Source organism: Copadichromis virginalis, linkage group LG15, assembly GCF_057382275.1.
Source record: "Copadichromis virginalis isolate Kocher_CV1m ecotype Utaka linkage group LG15, C_Virginalis_male_GT1.1, whole genome shotgun sequence".
NCBI lineage: Eukaryota > Metazoa > Chordata > Actinopteri > Cichliformes > Cichlidae > Copadichromis > Copadichromis virginalis.
This window is the reverse complement of record NC_140632.1, coordinates 4141105-4154883: the sequence shown is the minus strand read 5'-3', so window position 1 is coordinate 4154883 and position 13779 is coordinate 4141105. Positions and strand designations below refer to the sequence as shown.

General features: G+C 41.5%; 2 protein-coding genes across 3 annotated transcripts in view; both read left to right on the top strand.

The window, feature by feature from the left end:
* Nucleotides 1-249: 249 nt before the first annotated feature.
* Nucleotides 250-7633, top strand: trib2 (tribbles pseudokinase 2). The gene is made up of 3 exons (XM_085431408.1): nt 250-1600; nt 2995-3287; nt 5332-7633. Exons 1-3 carry the CDS (start codon nt 1331-1333, stop codon nt 5804-5806), a joined length of 1038 nt encoding a protein of 345 aa, XP_085287534.1. The 5' UTR covers nt 250-1330; the 3' UTR covers nt 5807-7633.
* Nucleotides 7634-11027: 3394 nt separating this feature from the next.
* The window catches only part of klhl29 (kelch-like family member 29), a 276227-nt gene continuing 273475 nt past the window's right edge, over nt 11028-13779 (top strand). Inside the window, exon 1 of one of the 2 annotated variants that reach the window (XM_085431405.1) lies at nt 11028-11089. The gene's annotated coding sequence lies outside the window, so the exon portion shown is untranslated. The remainder of the gene's footprint in view (nt 11090-13779) is intronic. The other variant, XM_085431403.1, reaches the window with a different exon arrangement.

The following is a 13779-nucleotide window of genomic DNA, read 5'->3' as shown; positions in this document are numbered from 1 at the left end:
TCCCCATCCAATTTACCAGCATGCGACGCATTTAGATTCCTGGGGGTGTAGCCGCACTACATGGCTCTCACATGACTTCACCGCATATTATAAGGCAGCTCGGAAGCCAATGAGCTCTCGCTGTTTAAATGACGTCAGGGGGCGGGTCGGCATGCCTCTTTGTATGTGTGTGCATGTGCGCAGGTGTGCGTGTGTACAGAAGCCCCCCCCACCCCACCCTCCCGTCCTCGTCCCCTCCTCCGTCAGGCAGGCTTGCTCTCTCTGTCTGTACAGGCGCAGTGTGTACAGCTCGGCTGGCCTCCCTCCGCACTTGAATGGACTAGATTCCCAGCCACGTAAGAAGCACAGCGGCACCACGGGAGAGGATGTCCTGCTGAATCGAGGGATTGGCCTGGGAAAGTCGGCCGGCCGTCCCTTCCTTCCTTCCATCAGATTTATATCAGCAGACACTCAAGAAAGACGGCACTTTTATTCCGCAGGACCGGACCAGCAGAAAGAGAGAGGACGTCGACTCCCGCACACAAAGAGCCACAGCAGTCTTTTTTTCCGGATGGGGGTTTCTCCTTATGTGATAGATGACAATCAGCGTGCATGGATATGATCCCGGGGAACAAGGCCGTGCACTGACCTGGTACTAGTTAGCCAAGGGAGCTAACTAGTTAGCTCTGCACCTGCTAGCTACTAATAGTCTAAAAAGTCAGCAGCTATAATTGGGCTGGAAAGTTGCTTTATTTGTTTCTATTTTTGCATTTCCCCCTTGCCTGACAGCTGTGTCTTATAAATTGTTTCCGTTTTATGAAACGTGCCATACCGTTAACCGGCAAGATAAGCTAGCAAGACGAGCTGCGGGTTTACTCTTCATTCATTTTAAAAGCTAACTTTTGGCAACCTTTGTTGCAGTTTTGTTCGCACTTAACGTCAGTGAAGCTGCAGCACGTCTGTGCTAAGGGGTTTCATCCAGCTTAAGTCAGTAATTCTTAATTTTTCCTTTACCCCAGTCTCATCCAATGAATGGAAAACAAAGGGGTGCAAGTGAGCAGTAAAAAATCAGAGACCAATTTTAGTTGCATGAAATCCAGCGAGCCAGTTTTGGCTGCACAGAGTCGGTTAGATTTTGCAAAGGCAAGGTGCATTTAAATCTCTTATTTTTTTGTATTTTTTTTTTTTTAGAAAAAATTTATTATTTATTTTTTTACTTCATGCAAGCGTAACAGAAGTACTTGGACAGATTGTCTTTCTGCACAACGAAGTGTTATCCCGACAGAAGAGGATAAGAAGAACAAGGAGGAGGAAGGCCCCCGATTTTGTGGAGATATCGCACTTATTCCTCATGAACATACAGAGGTCAAATCCAATTAACATTTCACGCTATGGGAGATCGCGGCACAAAGCGCACGATTTCGAAGAATTGTCTTGTTTAAGGACTACAGAGTCTCATCAGAGTTTCAGCCCCAACCTCGGGTCTCCCAGCCCGCCGGAGACCCCGGACTCCTCGCACTGTATCTCCCGCATCGGGGACTACCTTTTGTTGGAGCCGCTGGAGGGAGACCACGTTTTCAGAGCCGCCCACCTGCACAGCGGGGACGAGCTCGTATGTAAGGTTAGTAGGCAATATGGTAACAAACCTTCCCTATTTCGCAGCATGACTTTACTCCCCCCCTTATGACGTCAATCTGGGGAGAAAAAATATATTCACATATATATATTTTTTTTACTGCACGAAATATTTGTAGGGGTGCGTTGCTTGCACGTCTAGATGAATTAAAACGACTTTATTTCGATGCCTAATGTCCTCAGATGTGATGAATGTGCTATGCAGAAAAATCCTGAGCTGGCTTTTATGGGTTTCCTGTCCACCATCTCCACTTTTTAATAATTGCTTGAACTGTAAATAGAGAGCTGGCAGCAGCAGCCTAATGGAAAAAGTGAATGGAGTGAGCTGTGTGGCTTGGATTGCATGATGTAACGTTGACAAAGGAGTGAGTAACCACGCACACACTCCTCTGTGCTATTCTGGCACAGCCATGGCTTCTTTCTTTCATGGCACAGTGCTCACTCTTGGATCTGTAGTGCCAACATATCCATAGTGCACCTTTTTTCTTTTTGTTTTCTTTTTTCCACCAGGTGCTCAGTTTTTAAAGGGAAGTTGATCTGAGTAAAATGCACACATTCAAAAAAATATATAAAAAACGCTGCCCTGTTAGGCTTGGATGAAACTCATGGCCTCTCCTCACCACATTTATAGCTTCTGACTTCTGTAAATTACTGATTATGAGGGCAGGTGGGTTGTCCCTGAGGCTTAAGTGGATGAATTGAGGCAATACTTGCATGCACCCTTGGACTCGTACGCCACAACATATCAAATAACCTGTGCCTTTTGACTTGAGATAATGTTTTGTCAGGGCAATAACAAATTAATGGCCTTTGGCACAAGCCTGTGTACTAACTGCTGTTTGACCCCCATCTGCTTTGTGCTGGTTTCGATACAGCGGTGATCAATTCCCTCCCCCCCTTTTTTTCAGGATTGATTTTTCTTGTCTAGCTGGAGTCTTAGGCTGCAACTTAAGATCCCCAGACCTGTGGGGTGTATTTGTATCGACTGCAAGAGAAGCCCTCTCACCTGAACTGCATGTACTGAAAGTCAATTGGGGGTTACTATGGAAACAAAAGAGACACTGCAACCCCCAGGCTGCAGCACAATGCCATGTACTAATACAATGCTTTCAGTTTGCCTCTATTTAACCTTACTCGCTCTGCCAAAAGACCAAGTTTGGTGTCCCGGGAATGTGTTGGATACATTTAGTTCAATTAGAGGGCAATTTACACCTCCTTCAGTTGGATTTAATTGTGTAAATCTATGGTGGGAAAGGTTTGGTTTATAGATCTCCAACCACCAAAAGAATCTAATGATATAGCTGAAAAAAATATATACATACGATCTAATTCTCCACATTGCTAACAGTAAGCATAAATTCTTCCTTCTTCTGATTGCAGGTTTTCGATGTGGGCCGATACCAGGAGTCACTGGCGGCCTACTTCGCCCTTGGCCAGCACCAGCACATTAACCAAATCCTGGAGATTTTGCTTGGGGAGACGCGGGCCTATGTGTTCTTCGAGAGAAGCTATGGCGACATGCACTCTTTTGTCCGTACCTGCAAGAAGTTGCGAGAGGACGAAGCTGCCAGGCTCTTCTATCAGATAGCCTCGGCTGTGGCACATTGCCACGACAACGGACTGGTTCTCCGTGACCTCAAACTGAGGAAGTTTGTCTTCAAGAATGAGGACAGGTGAGTCCCATGGAAACCTTAGCATCTTTTGTGCACTTTGCAGTTTCCCTCTGTTTTTTTTTTTTTTTGTGTATAAGATGCTATCGGTGTGTGTGTGATATTACAGCTAATACCGCAGATAGTGTAAGTTGACACTATACAAGGTGTTGTGCAGAATGAAGGAAATATGAGCCTTTTGTGTGTCGCCTGGTTATTCTTGTGCACATATACTGTAAATGTGAATGGAATCACACTTGGGGGAAGGAAATGAGTTACACAAATGTAATCGCTACTCATGCTAAGACTCAGGAAAGCTGTTGAGCTGAGAAACATGGACAGATAAGTTATCAGGGGAAGCTTTTGCATGTCAGATGATCCATTACTCTGGGCTTATGTGTGATGGAAACTTTAGAATAACACTTTTCACAGTGTGGGTTTACTGACCCCTGCTGGCAGCATATGAAAACTACAAAAAATCTAGACATCTGTTAGAGCAGCTTTTTAAGTTCTTTCTTTTTTCTTTTAAAGAATTTGAGTGGATGCCAGTTCAGACTCAACGTTTATTCTTTTCATTAGATACTGTATACAAATCCCAGCTCTAAAGCATGTCCTTAAGTACTTCTTATTTAACACCTTGAAGCCACATGCTGCACTCAGGGCCTTCAGTCTGAAAAATGTGACGTCATTCTCTGGCGCTCTCTGTGGAAAAGAGAAGTTGAGCCGCCTCACATATTTAGTACAGGTCCAGTAACCTTGAATGTCACCGGGCTCGGATGCTGAGGGCCCCTTCCACTAAATGATTCATGCCGGGTGAATTCTAAGAGTGATGTGAAGGGCAGCACCGGGTCGCATTTACTATGTGGCCCGTCAAGACTCCTCTTACAACCTTTCAGTCCTGCTGAAACGGTGAACGAGTGCAGAGAGATGAGAGAGGAGACAAAGCTGCCTTAGAGAGACCTCCTCTGGCTCTGAGGCCAAGTGTGGAACAAAACGCTGCGATGACTGCAGAGAGGAGTGGATGAGCAGACAGAAAATGATACCCGAGCAGGCTTCTGCAGCATTCGTTGGTTTCTTGACCCGAATTTGTCATGCTGCCGTTAACCCTTGACCAAACGGCGGCATCAGTCAAACGCTGGCCTCGAGTAGAATCATGTAGCTATTAAACAAGGCTCGTTTGTTTCTTTCTTCTCTACCGCGCCTCAAGATATTTCATCATGAGCGCCGCCTCTGACTCAGCTGAAATGCACAATGTGTGCCAATATTAAATTCGGCTCCGTTTTAGTAGTTTGCCTTCCTAGGTCCTCTTAGCTCTAATTGCAGGTTTGCACATCCTCCAAATGAGCTGTTATCCAGGCAGTGGTGTGCTGTGTTTAAAATTCACACAGCTCTTTATATTGCAGGGGAACAATGGGTATTTTGCTCAAGGAAACAATAGAATGTTCCTCGTTTTAAAACCTAAAATCGTTCTGCCACGTATTAATGAAAGGAAACGGCCTCATGTGAAAGTCAAACGTAGCAATAAATACATCCTTCTCTTCGATCACAGTCTCGTTGCTTGGTGCATCATATCGTATTGTCTTTACCTGCTTCTGCTGGCTGACTATTCATGTATGGGGGCTTTTTGTTTTCGGTGCTTGAACTTACACAGATTCTTCAGTGATAAAGCTTCTCAACAATTAGTCGCTATTATGAATACCCAGGGGCATTGTAGCAACTGTTGCAGGGTTTAGAGCAAAAAGTGCAAATAGATGCTTTGATGAGTAGGAGGGGGAGGGGGGGGGGGGGGAGATTTTACTTTTCTGATCAGTTACCCATAATTATGTTTCTTCTGGAAAATCTGTTTGTATAATGCCACTTTTTATATATTGAAAAGAAATGTCAGACGTAAGCTGAAAGAATTATGCGATCTACTTCCATTGACATCCAAAAGTGATGGATTTAAAGTACTTTACGTTGCCTGTCAGAATAAATTACCCACTTGATGGTTTTCTTCTGATTGCTCAAATTCTTTCTATATCATCCACATTTATAAGGAGCTCAATGAGTTTTGTTTGTGTGTCTGCAGAAGCCTTGTGAAGCTGGAGAGCCTCGAGGACACGTACATCCTGAATGGGCACGATGATTCCCTGTCAGATAAACATGGCTGCCCCGCCTACGTCAGCCCCGAGATCCTCAATGCCAGCGGCAGCTACTCGGGGAAGGCAGCTGACGTCTGGAGCCTGGGCGTCATGCTTTATACCATCCTCGTGGGGCGCTACCCTTTCCACGATGTCGAACCCGGCTCGCTGTTCAGCAAAATCCGCAGGGGCCACTTCAACATCCCAGAAACGCTGACGCCCAAGGCCAAGTGCCTGATCCGCTCCATCCTCCGTCGGGAGCCGGCGGAGCGCCTCACCTCTCGGGAGATTCTGGAGCACCCGTGGTTTGCCTCATCCGGGGCGCTAGGGGGCACTGCAGTGCACAGCAGAGGGGAAAGGGAGCAGGAGCAGATGGTGCCTGAGGTGAACATGGAACAGGAGCTGGAGCAGTTCTTCAGCTGAGCAAACACCAAGCACAAACGGACGACTCCGCCACGGTTGGCTCGCCAAGCTCGCAGCAGAGCCAAAAAAATAAACAGTAGAGTAGAAGTAAATAGGTGAATTTGTCACTCATAAAAAAAGGTGTTTCCATTGTGTTTCCTTTGCCACCATTTCATGGAAAACCTTGAGTCTGGCATGACAAATGGCATCTATACATCATCTGGCGATGCACGTCCCAATCGGGGATGTTGCTACCAGATATGCAAGTTGCAAACAATGTAGCAAATGTTCTTTTTTTTCCCAGATCTGTTTTGTTTTAAATGTGGTGCTCATAGAAGTAGACACATTCACCTTTTTTTTCCCCTTTTTTTGACACTATGGAAAGCATGAAGGGACATACAGACAAGGAATCCGAGGAGAACAATCCTAAAGGAACTGACAGACTCGTAACACCCCAGCTCTTTTTATTGGTTTTCTTTAGTTTGATGTCATAGCTTTAGGTGGTCATAGTTCTGACCCAGGAGCATTGTTTAAACGGAGCAGGCGTTTTCTTGTGGTTGTCATCATAATCGACATGGCTGACCTCGCCCTTGTCTCATGGTTTTAAGTTTTATGTCGTGTGTCCATGTCTCGTTTGTCTGTTTTATATTGTTGAAGATTCTGACAGTCACTAAACTCCTCAATGGCCTTGTCTTTTGTTATGTTTCCGCCTCCTCCTGTCTCTTACCACACTTTTGTTTTTCCACATTACTTTTGTAAAGCATTTTTGTTTTTTAAAAAGCTATTCCAGTCTATTGTTACTGCTGCTTTATTGTCACTCTGTACACCTCAATCTTAATCTATTTTCATAGTCAGCCTCCCCACTCGGTATCATGCACTTGATGTATTAGGTGAAAGGATGATTCCACCTCTAAAATTAGCTTACTTTTTTTTTTTAAATATATAATTTAATTCCATTCTTCAGTTGTAGGAACAAGAACATAACATTTATTTAAATTGTAACAGCTATATATATATAAATATATATATATATTTAAAACTACATTGCAGGGTTTTTCTTTATCCAGAGATTCCTTTTTCATGTATGATATAGGCAATATCTTGACACAGGACAGGCGCCAACAGAGAAAAAACAAACAAAAAAAAGGTCTGTCTGAAGTTTTAGAATACACATTATCTTCTGTGCCAGTATTCCTGTACCCCCGACAGCCTCATGCCACCCAGTCTCCCTCACTTCTTTTTAAGAAAATTGATATGAGATATTCAGTGATAGTATTGCTATGACATGCTCACTCCAGAACCTCATGTTAGGTTGTTTTTATTTTTTTTTATTTTGTTTTTTTGTTTTTCTACTCCCTGCTTAGGTTCTGTGAAACGGTCATGCTCGAAAATGGGTACCAGTGGACACGTTTTGTCGTATCTCAATGTTACTTGAATTTGTGTTTTCCTTAACTAGACATTGGCATGTGCTCCATGAATGCTATAGCCTGCCTAGCAAAGGGTGGGAGGTCGGGGTGGGGTTAGGAGGGTGCTCGTTTTTCTTTTTCTTTTCTTTCTTTTTTTTTTTTAAGAAAAGTTTAAAAACAGGAAAAATTCTCAGTTTGCTGCTTTTCTGAGTTGTTTTTGGATTTAAACAGTAAAACAGCTATTGCTTTCATCGTTTTTGTAGACTGAGCTACCTTTATTTAAGCTGGTGCTGATTTGGTGCTAATGTTTAGTCCTTTTTTTTTTGTTTCATGGATGGGGATGGTGCATGGTGGGATATCTGCCTCAGATGTTCTGATTGTATCGTAACAGATTCTGGTGTTTTGTCCAAATTTATTCAGTAAAATAAATTGTGAACTACTACTGGATTTTGTTTTGGGTTTTTTTTTTTCTTTCTTTCTTTTTGTTTTTTTTCCTGTACATACAAAATAAAAGCTCTTCAGCACAACGTGCAGAATCACGCATCATTACACACTTAACATTTGTAATGTTGTAATGGCTACATTTAATAAAAACACACACAGACACACCATTTCATCTTTACATTGTAAGGTGAAGACACTACAATAATACAGAGAGATCCCCAACAATCATGTGATCCCCTTTGGGCAAGCATTTTGGCGACAGGAAAGGGAAAACTCCCTTTTAACAGGAAGAAATCTTGGCACAGGGAGGGGTGGGCGTCTGGTGCAGCCGGTTGTGAGGGGAGGAATGGCCTAAATGGTAAATGGCCTGTATTTATATAGCGCTTTACTAGTCCCTAAGGACCCCAAAGCGCTTTACATATCCAGTCATCCACCCGTTCACACACACATTCACACACTGGTGATGGCAAGCTACATTGTAGCCACAGCCACCCTGGGGCGCACTGACAGAGGCGAGGCTGCCGGACACTGGCGCCACCGGGCCCTCTGACCACCACCAGTAGGCAACGGGTGAAGTGTCTTGCCCAAGGACACAACGACCAAGACTGTCCAAGCCGGGGCTCGAACCGGCAACCTTCTGATTACAAGGCGAACGCCCAACTCTTGAGCCACGATCGCCCGTCAAAGCACTGGAAGACACGCTGTGGAGTGCCAGGGGTCAATAATAACTAATGATTAAATACAGAGTGGACACATACTTTGCAAAAGTCTTTAGCCACCCTTTGAAATCATTACAATGGTGAATTTTCACAATAAATGTGGAGAAAGTTTCAAGTAATAATTATATTACTCTACTATCTACTATTGGATATCATTGTCATGCAGTGGGGGTATCCCAAATCATCTCAAGAACACAGTTGTGACTTTGAGGACAGAAGACCCCACCCAATTGCTTTTCCTGGCTTTAAAAAAAGAAGGAATAAAAGGAGCATAAACTTCCTCGCCCTTAGACAAATCCAGTCGAGTCCTGGAATAAAAATGTGGAATTGGAATTTAGACTACCAGCTAAGTGATAGTTATTTCTCAACAACCAAGTAACTGTGATGTAGATATTTGCAGCCTATTTCTGTATTTAAAACAAACAAACAAAAAAACCCAGTGCTCTTCTGGCCAGCATGCCCCAACAAAAGCACTTCCCCATTCCTAATGAGACTGCAATCACTGTCAGAACTTGAATGGATTGCAAATGAGTGAGGACTGCTCTGTCAGCTCCACTTCATCTAAATGATCGCACACATGAGACTCTAGAAGAATGCTCTTCAGTCAAATCATTTTCCTGGTGTCTCTCTCTCTTGAGAGACTCCTGCCTACAGTCCTTTCTGCTGTTCTGTGTGACAACATTGTAGTTCTGCAATTGTAGCCGACCTGCTGACCCCATCCTGTGTTTGAATCGCTCCGAGGAAGAGAATCACTTCAGATTTCATTTGTTCATGCAGTGCTTTGACAGTACTTTCATCTGTGTGTGTGTGTGTGTGTGTGTGCTCAAGAGCACTTCCACCTATCGTGTTCATTCATGGTAACCCTGTTTACGGTTGAATTATCTAATGTGATAACCCAAATTCTCAAGAACAAATTCAAGTTCTTAGGTTTAGATTGACACTGTAAAGCCATGTGTCATTGCTCAACAACACCTGCTAGTGCACTGTGTTTCATACACAGCAACACAAGCCTCCTGATCTCTTTGGGCTAACATAGCGAGATGATTTTAATTTAACAAATGAGGATCTGTGGTGGGCTTTGTTGGTTTCTTTGTTTATTAAATGTGAAACATGAAAGCTTATGAGCAGAGTACACCTGAAAACTTGTTATCAAGCAGATAAAAGAATTCAATACAGTCAACTGCCTTCATAGGAGAAAATGAATGCTGGCCTGCCCTCTAGTGGTAATAATGACACTTGACATTTTTATGTCAAGTATTGCAACACTTGACATAAAAATGAGTTTATATAGAGATATGTTTCACTGAGACACAATGTTCTGTTTTTAAACTTAGTATTTAATTATTCCTTATAATAACATGTGTGTATAATTTCCCTAATAGGGGATCTTACAAAGAGGTAATGAACTTTAATTTGTATCACTATTAGCCAATAACTATTAACTAATTTATGATAATAAACTATTTGCTAATGCTTTATAGTTAAACTGAAAACAAGTTGGGCTGCATTTATTTTTTTCTTCTTGCTACACATGTGCATTCTCTTATTATATTCATCATAAAGGTGTCTACAAATGACCTTTAACCTCACAGGAAAAGGTTGTCCCATTTAAAAATAGACACTTTAAAATGAAAATGCACCAAAAGTAAAGACATCTCTCTCCTTTCAACTTAGACAGCTGTTTGTATCCATCCTAACGTCACTGCGATCTTGTTACATCGGTAGCCATCAGTTGGCAAAAAATGTAGCTGTGTCTGTTTTACAGACAAGTACGTTTCGGGTTAACATGATTTGAGCTAGCCAAGCCGAGAAGGCGGCAGTCCCCCCACCCCCCGATGTTTGAGCATGCGCATTGTGGATAAATCCTTAGCCTTCCACTGGTAGGAAACCAGTGTGCGAAGCAGGCTACCACTTGCTTTGCTTTTACAGGTCTGAGATCAGTTATCACACAGCTAGCATTAGCAAGTAAAAAAGCTTCGGTGATTTAGCATCCTAAGAGTTTCCTCTTGCTAACCACCTTGGTCAACATGTGTGATGTAGAGAAGATGGAGTGTGAAGAAGTTGTTAATAACTCAGTACCCGAGCAAGGAAAGCTGTGACCATGATGGAGAGGGGACCGCAGCTTTAATAAAACAGGCAAGTTGACCCAGGTGCTGGCTCACCAGCACTTTCAGATTAGCATCTACGAGAATGTTTGAATGTACTATGTTTAATCAGCTGCTTTACTAATGCTCCACCATCGATTTCTTTAATCCCCTCATAGATATTAACAATTAACCATGTCACACACTACTCAAGCCTTTTCATTTAGCTAATTTTTCTTTTTTGTCATGAATAAATTGTAATACATTGTACTTTTTTAAAAGGACATAAAATATAATATAATGTATTTAAAATGAACTCGACCTTAAACATATGCAACATTAATATTAATCAGTTTAACATTAAATTGACATTTTTCTGCAGAATATTTTTTTACTTTTTAAAATGTATGCACATTTTTCCAGTTTGTGTACTGGGGGTTTTCCTGGAGTTGTACCGCTCTCTTTCCTGAAGGAATGGTTTGAAAAGTTTCTCCACCACTTGTCATTGCCAGCTAATATTGCGGAATTTTTGTTACTATGTTAGATATTTATTTAACTATAGAAGTAGTAATATTTTACAATTCTTCAGCCAGGAAGGAGTCCAGAAAGGTGAAGGCGTCCATATGAGAGTGCAGACAGGCAGCACAAATGGTATGTTTTAATCTGATCCAGTTTATCTTGTTAAATTGCTAATTAGTGAAGGAAGATTTTTTTTGTTTGTATTTTAAGTAATATTTACATCCACAGACCTGATGTTTAAAAGGACTATATGTTAATGATTTCTGCAGTACCTTAATATTTGCCATTGACTTCTGCTGCAGATTTGGTAGAACATGAGAAGCTAGACTTCAGTGGCTTAAAAGCTAAATCAATTTTTTACAACCTGACAATACAAACACTCATGTAAACCTTACCTGCCAATGAAATGTTCATTTATTTGAAAATTTGTGCTTCCAAGTCTTAAGACGTTTCGCAAACGCAAAAACATTTGTAGAGCACATATTACAGCAGGAGAGTATATCAAAAAAACTGCCATGTTATGATGTAAGCTTGAAAATAATGTGAATCTAAACATTTAAAAATATAATTCATAGCAAATAACATGTAAGGATAACAATTTAGGGGTAAAAAAAAAAGCTGCCACGTATAGTTTAGCAATCAAAACTAAGTTTGTCATACAATTTTTCCAAAAGGACAGAGGTGAGTTGTGATCTGTCAGAACAGTGTTCAGGTGTCATTCAGGCAGTTCCAGCTACTCCTCACACAGCTGTGTCTGTTTTCAAAAAAGCTAGCAAAGCATACATCCAAACACACTGAAATTAGTTAAACACTATAGCTTATTAAAATAGTAAAAAGTCAAAATATCAAATTTTGGAAGTAAGGATACGTTTAAACTGAAAAATATGTTTCCAAAAAATATGGCAGAAAACCTTTTCCTCAAATAAACACTTAAAATCATTGCATTGTTTACTTACCAAACAGCAATATGATGGGAAAAAATCTGTTGTTCTATGCAATGAGAGACTTTTGATACATTGTGGCCATTCTAAAGTTTCTAAGAAGCTTTCAAATGTTTTGCAAGAACTACACGAGTAGTATCTAAAACGCAATCAGGCAGGCAAAATCTATCAGAACAATCAAAAGATCAATCTCTTCCTCACAGAGAGACAGAATAAGCAACTTAATCAGAGCCACAGAACTTGCTAAATAAAGAACTCGAATCACCAAAACACTACTGTTCAACAGCGACCTCCAAACCACTTCATAGGAGGCGAAACAAAGCTTAATGCTTGGTTGTGGACTACACAACCTATCATTTGACAGTGAAAGTCTTATATACTCATAAATCCAAGTTTGAGATTAGTGGCAACAGAAGGGCGTATGTAAGAGGACACAGGAGAGAAAATGATACCTCAAACTAGCTGTGAAACATGGCAGTGGGGATAATGGGGTCTGAGGTTGTGTGGCCGTGAACACCTGCAACAAATCAGCTGCACCCTCAGCAAGGAGAAGCAATGCTCTGTTCTTCAGAGGCATGCTTCTCTGTGGAGAAGGATTCGCAGATTATGACCTCAAGCACACACGCTGCATGCCTTTTATGTGAAATCTCGCTCAAACTATCAAATTTTTTTCATAAAGACATGAAGGAATGGTTACTGTGCAACTGATAATGTGAGGACATTGTGTGTTTTCTAAGCTATGTTTGACAGTCTAGCGCCGTGATCGTAGGCTTTCATCTGATTTAATTCATGCAGTTTCAATGTGTATGCTATGCAATTAGGAATGTGACTAATTAGAGATCTTCAACAGAGGCCATGAACGGGCAATAGCTGCTTTGCCGTATAAACACCATGGAAAGTGTTGCCGTTTCTATTTTGAACATAAGTAGGTACATAAACATAGAAAACTCTACTTAGAAAAGACATTACTGGTTGCAAAGATAAAGATTTTATAGGCTGGTGGAGGCCAAGAGCAGAATTACAGACAGCCACATTTCTACCGCTCCGTGCTTGTATCGCCTGTGACAGCAATGATTCATCTCATGTTTACACTATTCATTCAGTATTGTGCATTTCCACAATCTGTCAAGCTGTTGACATTCACAAACCATTTCATGACTTAGAAAAAAACACACAAAAATGTTCTCAGACTCCAGCTCTGTTTGGGCTAAATAATTGATGTGTGTTTGCAGCTTATTGTAACACCAAGACAATGCCTTAGCTATTTAGTTAAGGGGGAGAAATCCATTCAAGTGTTTGCTTTATTTGTCCTTTTAACAAGTTTAATGTGTTTGCCTAATGTCCTCGGCTTTCTCTCAAAAAGCCAGAGCGACATACACTCTGGAGGAGTTCTGTTAGCAGTTAATGGAAGATTAACTCCATGGACAAACATATTCAGATGAGTTACTGTGATGCTGCTGGTTCCAATGCATGTGCAGTGACCCGCTGGCCCGGAAAATCCTTCTGCCACAGTAATCTTCTTTTCCAATCCAATCTCTATGGAGCTTAATATCAGCATGAGATAACAGATTTAGGCTGGAAGTGCTAGGGGGATTTTTTTTAAATGATGAATAGAAAATATTAATAATACTATCACGCTACAGTGGGGAAAAAGAAAGACCCAAGAGTCTAAAAGCTAGGCAGAAAAACCGAAACATTTAAGAGCATTACCTTTTATTCTTTACTATTCTACTATACATTAAGGGATGTGACATATGAATGTGTTGAATAAGCAGACTCGTAATGTACTGTAAGACATGCCCTTTCTAAATCAGTACTGGGAGCACGATTTAGCCGTATTATACTGTTATATTACCGTAATCACAATACTCAAAATAGGAG